Source organism: Colossoma macropomum, unplaced genomic scaffold (genome assembly GCF_904425465.1).
Source record: "Colossoma macropomum unplaced genomic scaffold, Colossoma_macropomum, whole genome shotgun sequence".
Lineage (NCBI taxonomy): Eukaryota > Metazoa > Chordata > Actinopteri > Characiformes > Serrasalmidae > Colossoma > Colossoma macropomum.
The window spans coordinates 21,435,819-21,457,976 of NW_023494806.1; the positions used below are offsets into that span (position 1 = coordinate 21,435,819).

The 22,158-nt window shown below is 39.6% G+C and overlaps 2 protein-coding genes across 2 annotated transcripts; both read left to right on the forward strand.

Moving 5' to 3' along the window:
* Positions 1-463: 463 nt before the first annotated feature.
* tbx3b (T-box transcription factor 3b) lies at positions 464-8,795 on the forward strand. Its single transcript, XM_036599145.1, has 7 exons — positions 464-699; positions 1,282-1,549; positions 3,584-3,730; positions 5,266-5,378; positions 5,449-5,576; positions 6,721-7,241; positions 8,607-8,795. Exons 1-7 carry the CDS (start codon positions 464-466, stop codon positions 8,793-8,795), a joined length of 1,602 nt encoding a protein of 533 aa, XP_036455038.1.
* Positions 8,796-11,989: 3,194 nt separating this feature from the next.
* On the forward strand, positions 11,990-19,652 carry tm2d2 (TM2 domain containing 2). Its single transcript, XM_036599267.1, has 4 exons — positions 11,990-12,575; positions 15,861-15,948; positions 16,129-16,250; positions 18,530-19,652. The coding sequence occupies exons 1-4, from the start codon at positions 12,187-12,189 to the stop codon at positions 18,741-18,743; spliced, it is 813 nt and encodes a 270-aa protein (XP_036455160.1). The 5' UTR covers positions 11,990-12,186; the 3' UTR covers positions 18,744-19,652.
* The last annotated feature ends 2,506 nt before the right edge of the window (positions 19,653-22,158 follow it).

Here is a 22,158-nt window from a genome sequence, read left to right on the forward strand (position 1 = left end):
ACTACAGTTCAGTGGAAACATGTTGGGCCTATCGAGTGTCTTTGGTGTCTTTCAGAAACTCTCCACTATATTGACGTTCCAGAGAAGAATATTGAGCCCCCCTCGTTTCCTCTCCGGCTCTCCGTCCTTCCCACCTCCCTCAGAGCGCTTAGCGCGTCATAACCCCTCCCTGAACAGACACGCCCACTCTGGATGCCTCCGCTGAGGCCAATCAGAAACTCTCCGGACAGTTTAAAGGCGCGCTGGAGGCTCTGCGACCTGGAGCTGCGTTTCTCTCTCTCTCTCTCTCTCTCTCTCTCTCTCTCTCTCTCCGTGTATAGAAGGTTAAACAGGCTTCATCAGTGCGCTCGTGATGAGACCACGTGAGGACACCTCCGCTAACCCATCCACGTGGCGTCAGCAGTTCGATGTGGCGCGACGGAGTTAACAGCCCAACCAAAGCGCTCTTCCCCTGGATTACTCCATGGCTTACCACCCCGCGGACTTCACCATAGGGGCAGTGCTGGGCCCCCCTCACCCTCACCCCCACCCTGCGGTTTTCTCCGTCCTGGAGCAGCTCGAAAGCCCCATCCAGCTCTCCTCGCCATCCCTCCAGCCCGCGGGGGCGCCGGACGAGCCCGTGGTGCTGCTGGAAGGCGCGGAGCTCTGGGCGCGCTTCCACAACATTGGCACCGAAATGGTCATCACCAAGTCCGGCAGGTAGGCCAAAGCGAGTAGCTCTGACACTGCCCTCATGCGGGTACTGACATTCATGTAGGCTGGGGTCGAAAAATGTGGCTTATAAGTCGTGCGTAATGAGCCGTGCCACCGTGCGCTTTTACGCACGAGTCGATCACTTCACGTTAGGACCTTGGAGATGAAAGTGAAGTCAGGAAGGCTTAAAAACAGCGCAAACTGAAGGAATTTGTCCTTAAGGTTTGTCCAGAGCGTCACATATATGAAACTAACAGGCTGGTGATAGTTATGGGTCGCAGGCTTTAATGTAAATGAGGGATATGTAATAAAATAATAATAAAATATTAACTTGATACAATTTCAATGAGCTTTACATTTATTTGTCCCACTAATTAAGGCAACACTGACCTGCATGGAAAGCATAACCTGAAAATACATTCACTTTAGCAACATATTAGTGTTTTTTCAGTTTTGTAATATTTAAACATTAAATACTTTTACATTCATTTTACTTCACTTATTCATCTCACTGTGTTGGACAAACAGTCACTATTAAAGATACTATAAGTAACCTAACGGCTCTGTTTGTTTGTCTCTTTCTTACAGGCGGATGTTCCCGGCGCTGAAAGTGCGCTGCGCTGGCTTCGATAAGAAAGCGAGGTACATCCTGCTGATGGACATCGTAGCGGCCGACGACTGCAGGTACAAGTTCCACAACTCATGCTGGATGGTGGCGGGCAAAGCGGACCCCGAGATGCCCAAGCGCATGTACATCCACCCCGACAGCCCGGCCACCGGAGAGCAGTGGATGTCCAAAGTGGTCAGTTTTCACAAGCTGAAGCTGACCAACAATATTTCTGACCAGCACGGATTTGTGAGTAGAAGCTCGAAGCGCGTGCGGCGGTTTGGGTCCCCAGATTGCTGTAAAGCTAGATGTGTTTCGGCTTGTGTGTTTTCTTTACTACACTGTAAAAATGTTAATTCACTTTTTTGAGTTGTTACCAGTTTTGCTCTTCTTCCATATTCATAATCATTTCTAATCTGGGTTTTGGCTTTATTTTGCAGTGAAGTCTCAAAATTAGACAACATTTTAAGGCAGCTAGTTTTTTTTAAGGTAAAACAACAAATTAAAACAAAGTTATTTTGCTTTACATTATTTTCTAAAATAGCTTCCTGTGAACAAAACCTGGTAAACTACTTATTACCACATATGATATGATTTCTAGGATGATATGACAAAAAACATTTGACAGCGTTGGCTGTGTAATAACTCTAACAGCACGTTTCTGAGTTCAGATTCGCTCAGTGAATTAAATGAGTAAATATTCAATCTAAAAGTTACTTAAACAGCAGCGTGTTTGTGTGAGTGTCTTACAGTGATATGACTGTTTCATTTCAAAAATATAATATAATATAATATAATATAATGTGGACAGACATGAGGTCATTTTAGATTAAACTGGCAAATGTTTATTGACACTCCCTTTTAGTCTAGACTTAGGCTTAACCCGCTTAAGAGAAACTCGGCTTAAAACCGGCTTCAATATACCCCCATTCAAAAATGTTGTTACTCAACATTTACATTTTTTTTATATTCAATAATAATAATGTAGACTAAAATATTATTGACAAGATGGAAAAAATAATTTTTCAATGTTATATTTGACATTTTAAGTCTTTTGGGGACAAATCTAAGTTATTAAATGATAAATATTATAATGTAATTTTATTTTCAGTCATTTTTGTCAAGTTATCTGCCTTGAAATTTGCGATACGAGGCATCATGAATATTAATGTTACTTCACATCAGTTATCAGTTGTTATAGACTCATCTGCAGCTCTTCATCATTCTGGACACATTTCTGCAAACTTTACAGCTTCATACTAATCATTATACCAAACGTCCGAACACTCCAGGTACACATGTTGTTAAGTGAAAATAAGTAACCACATTTTTTTGTAGATCAGTTTTTTTTTTTTAATTTATTAGCTAAGTTTAACATACTGGAAAAACATAAAATATAAAATGTGCCATAACTTTTGCTCTGGCCACATATTTTGTTTTTTTTCCCCAATATATTAAATTCAGTAAATAAACAGTAATTGGGTATTGAAATGTGCATAAGTGTGTTCTCTGTAGAGGACGTGGTATTTAACTTATTTACACTTCAACAACAGCATGCAACTTGACCAAAACTTTTGCACAGTGTAAATGTATGTACCATACATATATATCTGGTTCCAAATTGTGTGTATATATGTGTGTATCACTGTTGTCGGAAGAAAACCTTGTATCTCCAAAATGACAACTTTACAGGAGAAGGAAAAAAATGACTTTACTTTTAATGTAAGTCAATGGAGCCAGAATTTTTTTCAAAGTCATTTTGGGTCATTTCTTTTAGTCCATTCTTCATGAAATTTACACACAATGTAAAGGACAACAGGCCTTTTTCAAATTATGACAAAAACAGAAAAATGACAAAAATGAAGATAGGAGGTTTTGTTCTATATGTATGTATAGCAGAAAGACATAAATCATGTCAAAAACTGAAAAACAACAAAAATTGAGATAAGAGGTTTTCTTCCAACAGCAGCGATGTATATATATATTAGTTCAACTGGAAAAGCATCTCTGATGGTTCCTCATGAAGCTGCTTGTTTGAAAAATGAGTTTGTAAAGGGGGCAAATTTCTAAAGGAACCTAGAATAGAAAACTGTTTGATTTGTTTCACACTTTTTGCTCACTTTCTAACTCCATGTGTGTTTTATGTGTGTTTGATATGTTGTGATTCTAACAGGTGGAACATAGTTCAAACAATGCAAACCCCTCTATGAGTGGGCTTTCCACTGGTGCTCTCTTTAGGTGACGTTGTTTTTTGTTTTTGTGTTTTGTTGTTTTCTGTTGTAGACCATTCTGAACTCCATGCACAAATATCAGCCGAGGCTGCACATCGTCCAGGCCAACGACGTCCTTCAGCTCCCTTACAGCACCTTTAAGACCTACGTCTTCCCCGAGACCGAGTTCATGGCAGTGACCGCCTACCAGAACGACAAGGTTTCGACTGATTTTACAATTCAGACTCAAACTCAAACTCAAATTTAGACTTAAATTCAGACTCAAATTCCGACTTAAATTCAGAATCAAATTCAGACTTAGATAAGTTTTTTTCAACAAAGTATCACATAATATATATATATATATATATATATATATATATATATATATATATATGATATAATGATGTAATGTAAACAGATTATTGTTAAATCACAGTATGGACATCATACAAATGAATAAAATATGAGTAGGATTAGCATAATAAAAAATGCAGTACATAATCAATTAGAGTTCACACTGGCATATACATGTAGTCACTTTAATTATGTATATATATATATATATATATATATATATATATATATATATATCTCCATGATGTGTTGAATTGTAAATAAATACACAATTACTGTTTATGTAAGTGGAGAAAAACAAACAAAAGCATTTGTAATCTGTGTTAAATATGACGCTCCTTTGGTTTTACATGTACAGTCATATAAGTTTGTGCGCCCCTGGTCAAATTCCATGTTTTGCTGATCCTCTACAGGAAACACACTCCCACACTTTCTACTGTTTGTTTACCAAACTTATGTTTATTTTCCTTCAATATGTTAAACTCAGCACATAAACAGTAGAAACAGTGGACGTTTGTCCTCTGAGGGGGATGTGTTAACTTATTCACATTAGAAAATCAACAAAACGTTTGACCACAACATTCGCCCAAACGTTTGAACATGACCATGAATATATTATACAGAGACAGGATTATTCTTTTCACTGTATCTTTTCTTTATATCTTTCACTAATTAGCCTGTGTTTATTAAGTATGTGCTCAGTGTGGTTATGAGGTAGAGGGGCTGCAGCCCGACTGATATTACAGTAACAAGTTGTACTTAAGAAAAGATGAATTACTTAGAAAATGACTTGCTCTAAAGAAAAGATGTTGTGTAAATATATTTGTGGATCCGGACGCTTCATTCCTAACAGTGTAATAATAAAGCTCATGCAGACTGTTAGCTGTATTTTACTGTAACACCAGCTAATTAAAATATTCCGTGTCAACTTGAGAATCAACACTATTTACGGATAATAAGAGTTTTAGTTATTTTACTTTAGTTACCACTCCATTCATTTTTCGGACATATTATTTCTTAAAAGCTGCATAATTTGCAAGTCATTTTAAATTAGTACAAGTTGTCACCTTTATTTTACCATTTCATTACCAATTTGTTACTCTGCAACTACTAACTTATTATTTAGTAACAACTGGATAATTACCATGTGATTTTCGAGTTAGTGCAACGTCTAACCATGTTATTAACATGTCATCACACACTTATTACCCATCTGTAAAGCGCTGCCGCTGTTTTCTCCCCCGAAAGCTGTTAAATATTGCTGTAAACAGTCTGATGAGGTTGTGTTTGGGGAAATAAGGTCAGGCTGGTGGTTAATTTGTTGTGTTTGTGTGTTATTTTTATGTAGACTGTATATAAGAGTGTGTGAGTTGAAGACTGTTTCTCTTTACGTTCCAGATAACGCAGCTGAAAATCGACCACAACCCGTTCGCTAAAGGGTTCCGGGACACGGGGAACGGCCGGAGAGAGAAAAGGTCAGAGGGTCTTCATGTTGGTCAGCTGAGTGACAGGTTTACTGTGTAGAGAGAGATCTGAGAGCCTCTGTCTGTCTGTCTGTCTGTCTGTCTGTCTGCTGCTCAGGAAGTCGGCGGTGCAGCTGAAGCTCAGAGCGGAGCAGAAGAACGAGAGCGGATCCTCAGACGACTCCTCCTGTGAGCCCCCAGCTTACTGCCTCCAGGAGCCCACCGTTGCCACGACAACACCTAAAGGTCCCTTTACAGCATTCAGTTAAATAATAAAACATATATAACTATAATCAGGTTATTATTTTCCTATCAGTAATATTAATAGCCTTAATTGATGATTGTAATCAAACTATTTCATAGTTTTCATACAATTAATTATATGAATAAACAATCTTAATAATAGTAGTAATAATAACAACATGTCTTTAATGCCTTAGTAGCACAAATGTTTACTTATTACTAATAATAATAATAATTATAATATTAAAAGCAAAATAATAACATTGTTGTTGTTGTTACTGTTGTTCACAACAACAGTAATAATAATAAATACAATTATTAAGAGCAAATCAGTAACATTATTATTACTGTTATTATTCTTGTTGATATTACTGTTGTTCATAATAATAACAATAATAATAATTTCATTATTTTGTTTTAAATTCCATTTCTGTTTATATTTATTTGTCTTTATTTTTAAAGATTTCATATATTTTCATGTTATTTTGTATATTCTTATATTTTATTTTTGTATCCTATTTTTTTATATAAATCTTATCAAATCATACTCACATTCTTTTGCCCATTGACATTTTTAAATTTTTTCTATTGCATTCTGGGATATAAAAAATAGCAAATGTTTTATTATTATTTCTATTATCATTATTATTATTATTATTATTATTATTTGATTGTTGTAATGATTATTACCATTACTATATGAATAATAATAGCAATAAGTAGCAATAATAATGAAAACTCTTCTATTATTATTATTATTATTATTAACTAATATGATCCTTAATATCAGCAATACTGTACACTGAAAAAATAGTTAATGATTTCAATGTTTTATTAAAGTTTACTTGTGATTATGTGATACATTTTAATCAACAATATCAACCATAAACAACAATGTGACAGATTTGAATCGTGTAAACTCAAAGCTTCATTTCTCTCAATGAGCTACTGATAATATGTTGTAGTATTACTAGTTATTATGAAGAAAAAGAAAACAGCTATGATGATGATTATTATTATTATTATTATTATTAACATTATTATTATTATTATCATCAGTGGCAGTCGTTACTCTGTGGTTATTATTGTGAGTGTCAGTTATAACAGTGACTGTGAGCCGTTGAAACCGACGCTGTTTCTCTGACAGATCTGTGTGAGAGCGACTCAGACAGTGACGGAGGGTCTAACAGGCCGATCGCTCAGGCTGCAGAGATCTCCACCACCAGCCACGAGACCCCCGAACACAGCGCTGAACTCCCCGCTGAACACAGCCCCACCTCTGAACTCTCTGAACACACTGAGCTCCCCCCTGCCGAGCCCACCGACAGCGGTCCGGACAGCGCTCTTCCAGAGCGGACTCAGACGAGCCTCATAAACCTTCCCCCCACCCCGTCGAACCCCAGACTGACTCTCTACTCGGCGCGGGACACGCTCACTCACACACACCACTGCTGCCTCCCGCCGTCCGGCTCTGCGGGACAGCAGCTCGTCCATGGCCTCCTGCCCAGCCACGGTCACTTCCACCTGGTCCGGAGCTTACCGCCGCTGATGACCGCCGGGCCGCTGGCTCCGTGGCTGAGCGGCTGGACTGCTGAAGCGGAAGCTGGAGGTCGAGGAGCTTTTCACCCAGAAATCCTGAGACTTCAACAGCTCAGACCGGCCGCTCAGGTGAGCTTTTCAAGCCTGTTTAAAGGGGAATTCCACCAGCTTTTCAAAATTGTGGAGAAACTTACCCTCTCAGATGTCTTTACAGTGGTGGTGATAGAAACCAGGCATCGCAATGACTGCAACACTGTATAACCATTTTATTTACTATCCAAAACCACCAGTGAACCTGTATGTCTTCTGATATTTTACAGAAAAAATGATGATGAACGTTTTCTTTGAGGACTATTTTGCCTCACAGCGCCCTGCATGTATCCCTTCACCAGGAAACGTTATCAGCCAAAACCTTCTCAAAACTATCGTAAAACAGTGTCTCAGTCATCAGGCATTGAATTCATAACTATTTCATGTAATAACTTTCTGTAAAGGAGCCTTTAGAGGTGGACGTCTGGTTCCTATCACCACCACTGTGACTGCATCATCAGAAGGGGGGTTTCTAGTCTTTAAACTGGAAAATCTTACTCTGTGTCTGTTGCAGAACCGCAGTAAGAGGCGAGTAAACATGTTTACAACAGATGTAGTCATGTTTACTTTTTTCTTTTTGGGTGGAGTTCTCCTTTAAGTAATCTCTAATAGCTTGCTTATGTAATTTCTGACACTGTGTGATACACTGTTACCTATAAACATGGACTAAAGAGGCTTCAAGGCAGCTCCTATGGCCTTTATAAGCTCTGTGATGTACATTTGTCCATGCTAATTGCTAATTGGTGGGGTATAAGCTTCCATTGCTTGTTAGCTGCGTTAGCCTTGTAGCTCCAGTGCTAAAGCTAAAGAGGCAAACTTCAGACACCAAACATGTCTTGCCAGATCGACTGCATTTGAAGTAAAGGAGGAAATGATAGCTCAGTTTTAAAGCGATAGTTCAGCTAAAAATACAAATGTACGTTTCCCCTCTAACCTAAACTGCAGTCTGTCAGACAAGAGATATTTGGTGTCTGAAGTTTGTTTCTGCCTTTAGCACTGGAACTATGAGGCTAATGTAGCTGATTAGCAACACGTTCTGAGTTATCACTTTAATTTTAAAGGGCTCATATGATGGAAAAGTGCATTTTCCTTGCTTTTTGTGATGTCAGAAAAAACAGCACGTTTACAAATATCCACCTATTTAGCTTACAGCGGTTTAGCTCCGCCCACTCATGCTGGAGATACAATGAGCGTTTCAGCTTGATTGCTTATTTAACAAGGCAGCCAATCAGAGCAGAGCTCATTTACATATATCACTCTGAAAGGGACACTCTGGTTAAGGGATACAGAGAGGTTGGTCATGTAAATATGAATCAGGACTTTTTTTGTACATAAAGCCACACTACTGAGTGGCCCTCAGAAAGGGGGTTCGGGCCCTTTAACTGAGCCTCTTGCTTTCCACAGGGCCTCATCATCTCCCACTACTATCCCTACAACTACATGAACGTGATAGCGGCAGCTGTCCCGACCGTACAGCCCCGGCCCCGGCCCCGGGGCTCCCCGTACCCCCTCCCTCCTCTCCGGCTTCCAGGGACACCCGCGGGTCCGGGGGTCAGCAGGGGTCAAAGGACACCCACGTCCCGCTCGACCTGAGCGAAGAAGAGACTCTGCATGAGAACCGAACTGATTAAAACAACTCGGCTTATTAAAACAGACAGCCGGTTTTCACAGAACATGAAGGTGCTGTGTGGATGGCAGACCCACCTGAAAGGGGAATTCCAACAAATTTTCAAAATTTCTGCATTTGTCAGAAAAGTGGTTGAGTCGATCAGAGTGGTTTGGTGTGAAATGGTTGATTGTAGAGGTTCAAATTACTTTACAGTGGTGGTGATAGGAACCAGGGGTCGCCATGACTACAACAGAAATGTAGCCATTTTATTTACTATCAAAAACCACCAGTGAACCTACACGAGTCTCCTGAGGTTTATGGAATGATGATGATGGTAAAATAGTGACAAATCTGAAAAAGATTTGCCTCACAATGTCTTGAATGTATCCCTACAAGCATAAATATGGTTTAAAATATATGTTTTAGGCCAAAACCTTTAGAAAACGACTGTAAAACAATGTCTTAGACATCTCAGGCAGTGAATTCATAACCATTTCATGTAATAACTTTCTGTGAGGGAGCTTTTAAAGGTGGACGCCTGGTTCCTATCATAATGGAATTTTGAAAAATGGGTGGAGTTCCCCTTTAAAACTGTTTTTTTTTTTTGTCTGTCCTCTTTAGTCCACTAACATTCATCAGTGTAGCTCAGATATGAAAATCTGGGTTTGTGTTGTCGCTTAAACTGGAGTTTCAGTGGACTGAATATTTAAATGCAGCCGTAGTAAATAAAGTCAAAGACCTTCATTTATTTAATTTATTTACCCTCCAGTCAAAACTGCTGTTTAGTACGAGTTCATTTTTCAGGAGGTATTTCTGAAGAGATTAGATTTAAGACAGTCCACTTACATCAGGAAGGAGAAAGTGAAAAAAAAACGAGTTTCCAAAACTGGAATTTAAAAATGATTAAAAACTACAGTGAAAATGGGGCTCCTAACAGCCACCTGGAAGACCTGGTAGACACCAAAACTGCCCCCATCAGATAAACAGCGCTTAAAGCTTTCCCAGGTGGTTGCTAAAGTGTTGTTAAGCCGCTGCTATGGTTTCCCAGGTGGTTGCTAAGGCGTTGCTAGGCCGCTGCTATGGTTTCCCAGGTGGTTGCTAAGGTGTTGCTAGGCCACTGCTATGGTTTCCCAGGTCGTTGCTAAAGCGTTGCTAGGCCGCTGCTATGGTTTTCCAGGTGGTTGCTATGGTGTTGCTAGGCCGCTACTGTGGTTTCCCAGGTGGTTGCTCATGTGTTGCTAGAAGAAATTAAACGGGCTTCTGAAGGACTGACCACCCCAGAGTCCAGACCTCAACTTCACTGAATGTTTTTGGATTTCTTCAGAAAATCATCAACCAGCTTCTGAGACTGAACTTCGGAGGTGTGTCTGCAGATTCTTTGAGGAACTGAGAGTGAGTCTCCTGAAAAGGGTGGAAGCTGTAATAAAGGTAAAGAGTGACTCACTGAATACTGAAAACATTATATTTAGTTTTTGAGGCTTCTGTGTAATTTTCTGTTCTTTTCTGCTTTTTTTCCTGAAAAAAAAGAAAGAAAAACTCTTGTACTTAATGACTGTTTTGGCTGGTGATGAAATAAATGAGGGGGAGGGGGGGGGTCTCTGACTTTCACACAGTGCTGTACAGAAAATGTGAGTTACGTTTATGTTGAATCTATTTATTATTTACCCCATTTGGTTGTGCATGTTAAACTGAGTGAACAGGAGAGATTTTCACACTGAATCTACTATTAAACAACTCCAGACTCTGAACGGCACCGTTACTGACTCTGAACTGCTGCTGCTGTTCGTGTGGGACTGTTTTACACAGAATCTCTGTGTTTGGACTGACAGTGTTGTTTGTATGTTGGTGAAATGTTGCTTTCATACCTTTTTCCCATAATTTTACAGTGTTATTTTGAATTGTGGTCAGTTTTGCTATGATTTTAATTTATTTTAATTAAAAGTAGGCTGAAAATAAATGATGGCATCAGTAGTTTGCATGAAATTATTATTATTATTATTATTATTATTAAAGTGGCCTTTAATAATAGTTTGTCATTTAGGGCATAATTAAATCACTATATTTTTAAAAAAGCATACTTTTATATTTAACTTTTTATTTAAAATAAATTTAACTGCAGTTTCTTTATTATTTTACACTGTTGTGTACATTTTATATTTCTTAATTTCGGAGTTACTTTGTACTATTCTTTTTAATATTATTACTATTCTTGATTATTATTTAATGGTTGATAACTCTCTCATGCAGTGCCCATTGTTGCCAGCAGAGGCCGCTCTTGTAAAGGTAGTTAATGCACTGCACTTAACTGGACATCAGACTGTGTGCTAATCTCAGCAGTGTTGTAGTTCATATAGTTAATATAGTTAACAGAAATATGTTTTAGGCCAAGACCATTTATAAAACTACCGTTAAACAGTGTCTCAGTCATCAGGCAGTGAATTCATAACCATTTCATGTAATAACTTTCTGTGAGGGAGCTTTTAGTGGTGGACCACCTTAAATTTGTAAACAGAGTCATTCAGAGTCATTTTAAAGAAACTCAGTTAGAATTCACAAGGTAAAGGTTTAATTAATCAGAAAAGTTGAAAAATTGGTTGTGTTCCCCTTTAAACTGATGGGAGATAGGCTCCCCCTGCTGGAGAAACTAACACATCGCACTGATCAAATCCCACCTGTATTCCGACAGGTAACGCTGTGATTGGCTCAACAAGCTGATTGACCTGTGAGTCACCTACGATGCCAGTATTTTATATAACAAGAAACTCAATAAATAAATAAATAAATAAATAAATTCTAAATTATATTCCACGAGAGGAAGTAACATTTAAAATTAAGTCACCATAAACGCTGATATATGTTACTCTTCTGTTAAATAACTGACTGTGAACAGATTGTTTTATTTCCCACCTGCTTAAATGATTAAGAAGCCGTAAACAAAGTTATTCAGGGGGGGTTTGATGTGATGTGAAATCATCAGTTCAGGAGGTGAACAGACATCAGAGCTGGTACGTTTCTCCACAATGAACAATTTCACGGCAAACCCACTTGAATGGCTTTTTACATTTCAACCAGTGAATTGTGCACACATTTTAAAATTCTGTGGAGTTCCCCTTTAAGCCCGAATACGGGTGGGAAGTGGAAACAACGCTGAACCTCCCTCTGTCGTCATCAGAGAGGCGTCGCGGCTGAGGAGCGGACAGAGCGAGAAGAGCTAATCTGTAAAATCGCTAATAAACCCGTTTCAGGCGCGTTAATTCGGGCGGAATGCGGGCCGGGCCGGTAGCGGGGGTCTCAGAGAAGGCCCGGTGTTAGCGCTGCCCCGCCTGCCGCGGACTCTACCCGGGTTTCAGCTCGTTTTCCGGCTGTGTGTTGGCGATGCGGCCCGTCTGTGTGAGCCACGTCCTGCTGGGCGCGCAGTGTTTACTGCTGCTCAGCGCGCTGCTGCTGCAGAGTCTGGAGGGCTCTCAGTCCCCGAACTCCACTCAGACCCCCCACAGCAGAGCCACCACCGCCTCGACCACCTCCACGACCTCCTCAGCACCTGCCGGCACCTCCACGGCCTCCTCATCCTCCTCCTCATCCTCCTCCTCATCCTCATCCTCATCCTCATCCTCATCCACCACCTCCACCGCGGCTCTGCTCAGCGACCCAGCCGAGGGAAACGCGACGGGCGGAGTGAAGCCCTCCGCCGCCGTGGAGCCGACCAACCGCACGGAGCAGTTCGAGTACAGCCCACCCTCGCCGGTGGTCCTCTGCAAATACCTGTAAGAGACTGTTCTGTACTGTTTCTGTTCTGTACGAGGCTGAATTGTCTGTTTGCCAGCTTCTTATTCCAATTTCCCGGTCCACCTTAAATAATACAACAATTAAAGTGTGGCGCCTGTACATGTTTATATGCAACTGCTGAACTATTTAAGGTGGAACGGAAAATTCGAATAAGAAGCTAACTTTAGCCGTTTCTAAACGTGGGGGCCCTAATTTCCCGTTCCACCTTAAAGGGTGCAGAAGTTACAGTTCGGCTGGGCATTTTCTAAACAAGATGGGAGCCTTAATTTCCTGTGCCACCTTAAGTAATACAGCAGTTGCAGTCTGGCGTCTGTACATGTGTATAGGCAACTGCTGGACTATTTAAGGTGGAGCGGAAAATTCGAATAAGAAGCTAACTTTAGCAAGCAGGGCATATTCTAAACGTGGGGACCCTAAATTTCTCGTTCCACCTTAAATAGTGCAGCAGTTACAGTTTGGCGCTTGTACGGGCATGCATATGCAAGTGCTGCGTCATTTAAGGTGGAACATGAAATTGGAGTAAGAAGCTAACATAACCAGGCAGGGCAGTTTCTAAACATTTGAGGGCTCTAATATCATTTTGCGATTCCCCAAATCATATTAACTGATAAGAAATAGTCCATAATTAGCTTTGGTCAAAATATAATATCATACATATTTTAATAGGTCAAAGATTTGAAATTATTATTATTTGGGTGGTGGATCATTCTCAGCACTGCACCGACTCTGGCGTGGTGGTAATGTGTGTTGTGCTGGTACGAGTGGATGATACAGTGTCTTAACAGAGTGGACAGTTAAGTGGACACAGTGTTTAAAAACTCCCGCAGAACTGCTGTGTCTGATCCAAAACCCAAATAGTACCTGCTCTGTGGGGGTCCTGTGGGGGGTCAGTGATCATTGGCAGAAATATGAAAAATGTCAAAACCACAATATTGGCAAACATATTTATGCCAAAATCATAAACCCACTAAATGATCTATGAGTCTGGAAGGAAAGCTGCCAAACCTGTCAGCTCTACTCAGCCAAGTATTAATATTCATATTTTCACGTATATATACATACCGATCAAATCAATAACTAAGGAGCAAAGCTGAATATTTATTTTTGGCATGTATCGTCAGTTTTAATTAAGTATATGATATTTGATGATAAGTAGCTAGATATCTGTGAGATGTAGATCATTTTGAAAATGTACTTTTCAAAAGTAAATCTAATACAAAAGTGCATTCTTTAATGTTTACACTTTAAACATTTAAACATACGTTTTGGAACAATGTAAGTGTATTTAAATGGTCATGAAGCTGAGACTATTTATATAGTAAATGCCTTTATTGGTGCTTTGGAGAGCTCGGCTAGTGAGCAGATGTAAGTATGTACTTTGTAGACAATTGTTATTACAGTTGGAGTATATAGTGAGTATAAATATACTATTGAATGTAAAGATACACTTCAGAGCTCCTTACTGAGCTGTAGTGCAACAGAAATGCATTTCAACACATTCTAAATTATTCTAAACATAAATATGTTCAGCAAATGAAACGTATTTAAGAGTACTTTTATACAGAGTATACGTTTAAATATGCCTACAGATGCTTTTCTGTACTAAATTGGAACAACTTATGTTGCAGTGAAGTTGACTTAAGCCGTTGTTAAGACACAGGAAACATATCACTGCTGTGGGAAGAAAACCTCGTATCCCCAAAATGGCAACTTTACAGGAGAAGTAAAAAACCTACGTAACTGTTAATGTAAGTCAGTGTAACCAGACATTTTGCGCCGTCATTTTGATCCATTTCTTTCGGTTCATTCTTAGTTAAAAGGGCAGCAGACATTTTCAAATTATGTCAAAAACTGAAAATAGCCAAAATGCAGATAGGAATTTTTCTTCCAGCAGCAGTGATATTTTAAAGCTATACTATTGGATGTACAGGTACTTGTAGTTGATTTGTTAGAGCTGTATCACAACTAAAATGTACTAAAGCATACTTAGTTATTGTTGTAAAACATACTTAAACTAATGCACTTAAAATACTAAATAATACACTCAAGATGATGCCAGCTGTTATTGGCGATAACACACTACTCCAGTGTTCTATTGCTTTTATACAACAGTTGAATAAATAAAGTAATAAATTAATAAACTGGGCTGTGAACGCAGCGTTTAATATGTTTTAATGTTCGCAATTCCTTCCGCCAAATTATAGCTCCTTAACGAGCAGCTCGTTGCTACGTCAGAGTAACGAGCTCCGCCCACTCGCTGCACAGCCAGCAGTTCGTTCTTCAGCTCCTTACACTAAATTCCCAAACTGTCGTCACCACTGAGCAGCTTTTCAGTCGGCAGCTGTGACAGAAGAACAGCTAAACAACCTGGAATCAGCCAGAAATGAACCGAATACCATTCGCCAAACGTGTAGTCTGATCTTCAGAGTCTGACCAAATCGGACTGAGCCATAAAACTGCCTCAATATCAAGTTTAGCTCAGTTTTGTCATTTTTTTGCTGGATCAATATTAATGTTGTTTTGTTCCAGCCAGTCTGTAAAGCATCTTACAGTCCATTTAGTTTGGCGAATGGTGTTGGGTTCATTTCTGGCTGATTCCAGGTTGTTTAGGTTCTCTGTCTCAGCTGCCGACTGAAAAGCTGCTCAGTGGTGATGACAGTTTGGGAATTAAGTGTAGCCTCATCTTCAGCGTCTGACCAAATCGGCTGTCGGTCAAATGTGATCTTAAAAGTCTCCATTTTCTGTTTGTGGTAAAGTAAGAAGTAAAAACGTTTAAATGGTCTGAGCGTCTCCTACAGCTGTCAAAGTTGCTGCTTAGCAACGGCATCTCAGCGGAGTGATGCAGTGTTTGTGAAAAAACCTGTGATGTTATGGCGAAATAACAGCACGGTTAGACCGCCTCTCAACCAATCGGCTTGCATGGCCGGAACTAACTGTTGTATAATAAGTGTGTTTTTTTCTGAGGTAACGTTTGAAATCATGTTGCACAACTTACGACACCACAGCTGGGAGGAGGAGGAGTGCTGGTGTGAGGTGTTGTTTGGTGTTAATTGTTTGCAAAATTTGCATTAGATTGCAAAAACAGTCGTTCGTTCTCCATAATGCACGTAGTCATGCTTTTCTCATTGTGATATCACAGTGTCAGAGTGCAGAGCTGCACTCCTGTAAGTAAGACACCCCAGAATTCATTGCTTACTCAGGACTGAGAGAGTGAGTAAGGTTTAGTGTCTTATTTCATGCTCCGTTATTCTTTCCTTTTCCAGACCTGAGGAGTTCATATACTGCGAAGAGCCCGAGGACCATAAAGGAAACAGCACAGCCCTGCAGGAGGTGGGGCATGGATGCCTGAAGGCAAGTAGATGTTTTTTTTTGATGTAGGAGAGAGATTAGAGCCGGAAGAACACCTGATTTACTGCTGTTGCTGGGCGTCTCTCATTTTCTGATTCAAGCTGGTGTTAGATCGGTCAGTGCGGAAGTACAGACGGCAGTTTACGCTGAAAATTAACCACTGACATTTGTTCCTTTTTACAGATTGGGAATCAGGGTCAAGTGTACAAAGACGTGACCCACACCAAAGTGATGTGCACAGCTTTAGATGGCATTGAATGCGCCGGGCCTCGAGAGTTCCTCAGAGGGAACGAGCCATGCATCAAGTAAGTTCAACAGGTTCCACGTCTCTTGTGTTTTTGGATTAAAGGCTTTGTATTTTTGTTCCATTTGGTGAGACCTGTGTAATCCTTTGAAAGCCAATAATTAATTTACATGATTTAAGGAGGCTTTATGTAAAGCTCAGTTGCTGTTCTCACTGCATTCTATATTATTTTGTACCACTGGAGGGCAGTGTAGCACTAAAATTGATGATTTTTTTTTTTTACCACTGGGAGAGTGTTGGGGATAAGACTGAAACAGAATATCTCCTACAGATCATCGAAATGATGTAGATGTTTGTATACTGCACTGCCGACTCTCAGAGGATAGTATCTATCACCTGTCGAGGCGGCTTAAAAGAATAGTCCGGTGAAAAATCTAATTTACCCAGTTTTCCGCTTATCCCATTCGTAGTCGAACAGCCAAGGCAGGTTTGGAGTTCAAATTTTGCTTCTTCAGTTTAGAACTGGTGCTACGAGGCTAACGTTGCTAACTAACACTATAATTCAATAGGCACCCAAATAGCTCAAATTGTTTCTGTCAAAATACGTCACCAAAATGTCTCTCAAAGCACATCCAGCTTCAGTACCTACAGATATGCCCTTTTGTTAAACAGCCAGGCCTTGTTAATGATTTAACTTAAATAATATTTCATGCTACAGACAGAAGACTGGCATTGTGATTATATTGCTATTGCAATATGGACTATACTGACTATGGTGGTCCAAAAGTCTGAAACCACATTAAGAATCTGGGATTTTTTTTTAATTCAAACCTTCAAACAAGAAATATTTTGTTTTGTTTTTAAATTAGTTATTTAAAATTTTGATACATTTATAATAACCAGAAGTTTGTGACAATTAAAATTATATTAGTATGTAAGATTTCAGTATTCACCTTTACAGTAAGGTAGTTGTACAAAACAGTCAGACTATTTTTATTTTGTCAGTCCAGCTGACTCTCAGGTTGATTTGAATTTCTGAAATTCATGTAATGTTTTGAAGATTTTACTCTTCACTCAGATTGTTACGCTGATAATATGTAGTGAAACTTTGCACTGAATTAGTAAGAAATGCAAAGTAGGAGCATGTTCGAGACCACTAGTGAACGTTTACACCCCACTATATGTCCAAATGTATCCACACAGCAACGTTCCAACATGTAGGGTAAAGCCTTCCCAGAAGAGGCACTCGTTATTTTGACACAATAATTTGCATTTTCTGCTTCATCAGAACACTTACAGAAGCTCATCTAGAACTGCGATTGGTCCGAATGCTCATAACATCGAACAAAAATGAACACTGTGATTGGTTAGAGGGCTCACTTGCACCATCACTGTTGCAGAATCCAATATAGTGATACGGTTAATAATCATAATCTTGGCCTTTGCAATACTGACAATATTAACAATACAGTCAAGTTTGAACACCCCATATTTTGTTGATTTTCTAAGAGAAAATAAGTTAACGTTCTGTACAGAGAACACACTTCTGCACAATTATAATGTTGTTCACTTACTTTGTCGGTCCTACAAGGGAAATTTGTTATTTTGCTGCCTCACTATGCCCAATCTGGGAGCAGCACAGCGTCGACAGCCGAACAGCGCCGCCTTGGGCAGTGGGGCAGTCAAGTGCCTATACCTAATCAGTCATGGAATTTGGACCCGCAAACCCACCGGTTGATGGCTCACCTCTTCTACCACTAGACTACCGGCCACCCCATAATGCACAATCAACTGTCTGTTTGATGAATTTGATGCATTGGGATGAACAAAAAGGAAAACAAACAACCAAAACAGAAAATATTTGCTGAATTTAACGTTTTGGAAAAGAAAAAAACAGAAAATAAAAGTAAAAAAAAAAATGTATTGCACAAAATAAAACAAAATAAAAATGAACAAAATAGAACGGAACATATTTGCTTAATTTAATGTATTGTAAAAAATAAAAAAAAATTTAAAAAAAAGAAAATATTTGGTAAACTTAATGTTTTGGAAAAAATAAAACAGCAAATAAAAAATGTGCCATTATTAACTTTTGCACAGGCCACGTTTTATGTTTTATTGAATTGTGCATTAACACGTACATTTTGTTTTCTGTAGAGGATGTTTCACTTGTTTTCACTCAGAAAATCAATAACACAAAGTTGTTTGACCAGGGGTGCCCAAACATTTGCACACTACAGTATATTGTCAGTTAGTGCCGTTTTCTACCTGAAATCATTTGTTCTGTGTTTCGTGTCACTTTCCCTGCTGACCGTCTCCTCGTTTGTGGTGTCACTGCAGGTACACGGGTCACTACTTCATAACGACGCTGCTCTACTCCTTCTTCCTGGGCTGTTTCGGGGTGGACCGCTTCTGTCTGGGGCACACGGGCACGGCCGTGGGGAAGCTCCTCACTCTGGGCGGTCTGGGCATCTGGTGGTTCGTCGACCTGATCCTCCTCATAACTGGAGGACTGATGCCCAGCGACGGCAGCAACTGGTGCACCTTCTACTGACCGGCCACCTGCGTCCACTTCAGCTTTGAGAACTAGACGCACTGAGCCCTCTTTCGTTTGCACGTGTTCCCATGTTTCCGCAGGAACAGTCAGAAGAACCTGCTTAGTGTTTAAAGGGCCCAGCTGGTTTCTCCATTCTGTATTTAAATGAGACTTTGAAGCCTGTTCTGGTTCGTGTTTTTGTGATGTCACAAAAAAAGGCCTTTACTTACTGTATATCTGCCCGTTCGGCCTGCAGCGGTTTAGCTCTGCCTGCTCACTCTGAAGTTATAAGGAGTGTTTGAGCCCTGCTTTGTGAATGAGGGCAGCCAAACAGAACAGAGCTCATTTGCATATATCAGTCTTAAAGGCACAGTAGCGAAAACAGCCTAGATAAAGAAGGAACTTGTAAACATCGATTAAGACTGTTTTTGACAAAAGTGGACAAAATCAAATAAGGGGAAAATACAGAAAATGGGCTCTTTAACTGGTCTAACTTTTAATGTGCTGGGATTGGTTAGGGTTACTTTAATGTTGCTTCAGTTGGGCTTTTTCTGTGACTGGACAGTGTGGGAACAGGACTTCTTGTATATCCTTGTGCTGAGTTTGACCATTTTGTATGTCCATCCTTTAAATTAAATGTGTAAGATAGGTGTTTTTTTTTAAGTATGAAGATGGTTCTCTTGTTGTAAATAAATTATCATTCACTGTCCACAGGTCTAAAAGACCATACAAAATACACAAATAATAAACCTTTTAAAAGCAGTAATATATCTGAATTGCTTTGCTGAAATTCTACCCAATTTTTCGCATAATTTTTATACAAGTCAAACTTTAAGATGTATAGTCATCCATAGTGGTTTGGTGTGAAATGGTTGATTGTAGAGACTCTGATTTCTTTACAGTGGTGGTGATGGGAACCAGGGGTCACCATGACTACAACACAAATGTAGATATTTTATTTACTCTCCAGATATGTAACGATGATGGTAAAATAGTGGAAAATCTGACAAAAGTTTTCTGTGGAGGCCTCACACTGCCCAAGAGGACTCAATGTTCAACTTTGAAAAGTTGGTGGACTTCCCCTTCAGATCCTTGCAGCTCTACTGCTTTATCCATTTCAATGGTTAAGCTTTGAACCAACATGTTTCTTTTCTATTTGAAGGCCAATATGTCTATTCAATCCATTCCACTTGCTACTTGATACAGTGCCAAGATTTGCATAGGCGGCTGAAATGCTGACGGTGTGGAAAGGTGCTGCCAGAGAAAACTGGTGTTTTAGATCAAGTAGCAACAAAGTGTTGTGGGTGTACAGGGACGCGGCTTCTGTAGGCAAATGAACATGATGTCATCATCACAGCTTAATCTTGGCACTGTATCAAACGTCCTGCCAGGAGGGGAGCGAGTGTGTTAAATTCTGTGCGGGGGACAAAAGACAGCAAGTGGAATGGATTGAATAGACATATTGGCCTTCAAATAGAAAAGAAACATGATGTTGTTTTATCATATATTAAGATCCAAATTTTTACATTTCGTCCTCTTATTGAAGTGTAATATAGGGATCATTTAAAGAGGAATTCTACCAGTTTTTTACATTTCTGCATAATCCGGTCGTTGAGATGTAATCAGAGTCATTCAGTGCAGTTTGGCATGAAATGCTCTGTTCTAGAGAAACTTACTGTGATAGATTTTCTCTATAGTGGTGGTGATGGGAACCAGGTGTCATGTTGACTACAACATAAATATATAATGTTGATGGTAAAATAGTGTTAAGAGAAGTAAAAAAAACAAACAAAAAAAAACTTTTCTTTGGGGACTTGCCTGACAGTGTCCTCCGTGTAGCCCTCCGCCATGAATATAAAAATTTGTTTTAGGCCAAAACTTTTATTAAACTATCCTAAAACATTGTCTGAGACCAGGCAGTGTATTCATAACCGTTTCATGTAATAACCTTCTGTGAAGGACCTTTTGGAGGTGGACGTCTGGTTCCTATCAGAACTACTGTGAACAATTCTCACTCAGTTTCTCCAAAATGCGGCATTTCACTTTAAACCACTTTGAATTACTTTGTTCACATCTTAATCATTTAGTTATGCAGAAATTTAGTAAAATTGGTGGAAGTCCCCTTTAATGTTGTAATGAAGGGAACTACGTTAAAGGGGCACTCTGGCCAAAATGAAAAATGGTGCCACTGGTAGATCTGCTGTAAACATGTCCACTCGCCTTCTGCCGAGGTGCCACAGAAGTAGAGTGAGATTTTACAGTTTAATAACTGGGAAAGCCCCCCTCCTGATGATGTATCTTGGAGGTGGGAGGAATGAAAAACTACAAGCACTTTGTGGTGGACCTTTGGGGGCAGACTAAACCACATTTAGCTGAAGTTACTGCTAGGAAGTCGAAGATCCCACCTCTATGTGCTACCCTCTATATTAGTGGCTATGCTAGCAATCTTCAACAGTGTATCCCAGTGTTTGTGTGACTTAATGGTGCAGTGCATGCTGGGTATTATAGTGAAAGAATGTTGATGGCTGAAATTCTGTGAATTCTGTCAAATCAGTGAAGCTGAGGGATGCAATGCTGCGCTACAGGGTATTAAATATTAAATGCTAGTTTTTGGCCGGAATGACTTTTTAAAAGTTTGACACAACTTCCCTGCTTTGCAACATCTTGCCCTGTTAATAATCCGATAAAAGAATTCCTCCCGTCCAGTAACTCCTTTGATATGAGCTGATGGGAAAAGCGCTTTTACTGAAAAACAGCACTGAAAGCAGCAGCTGGTCAGGCCGTCTCATTCCAGCCTGGCGTGAAGAATCAGATTTATTACGGTGTGATAAAAACAGGACCACAAAACAAACACTGCATTTGGAATCAACACAGCAATGCACACTCCAAAGAAGTTGCCAGTTGCTGAAGATATTGAAATGCCCTTGCATGTAATCAGAAAAGCTTAGTTAATAATATAAAGCTCCGTATGTTTAAGTGATTGCGAAACCTGATGTTTCGGAGCTCCTATCCATAAAAATAACCTCAAACATTCACCCTTTTTATTCAAAACAATGTGCATATCGCTGCTGTCGGAAGAAAACCTTGTATCTCCATGTTTCTCGCTTTTGACATAATTTGAAAATGCCTGCTGTCCTTTACATTACATAGTGAATTTAATGAGGAATGGACCAGAAGAAACGGCTCAAAATGACTTGTAAAAATCTGGTTCCATTGACTTGCATTAAAAGTAAAGTAGGTTTTTTTCCTTTTCCTGTAAAGTTACCATTTTGGAGTTTTCTTCCAACAACAGTGATATGCATACAACAATGATACAGGTAAGTAATTGCATAATGTAAAATTATATACACTTTTGACAACACACTTCTGTAGCAGTACAACACTCACCCAATAAAAAACCCAACACACACACCACAGGCCAAAAGTAGGAAAG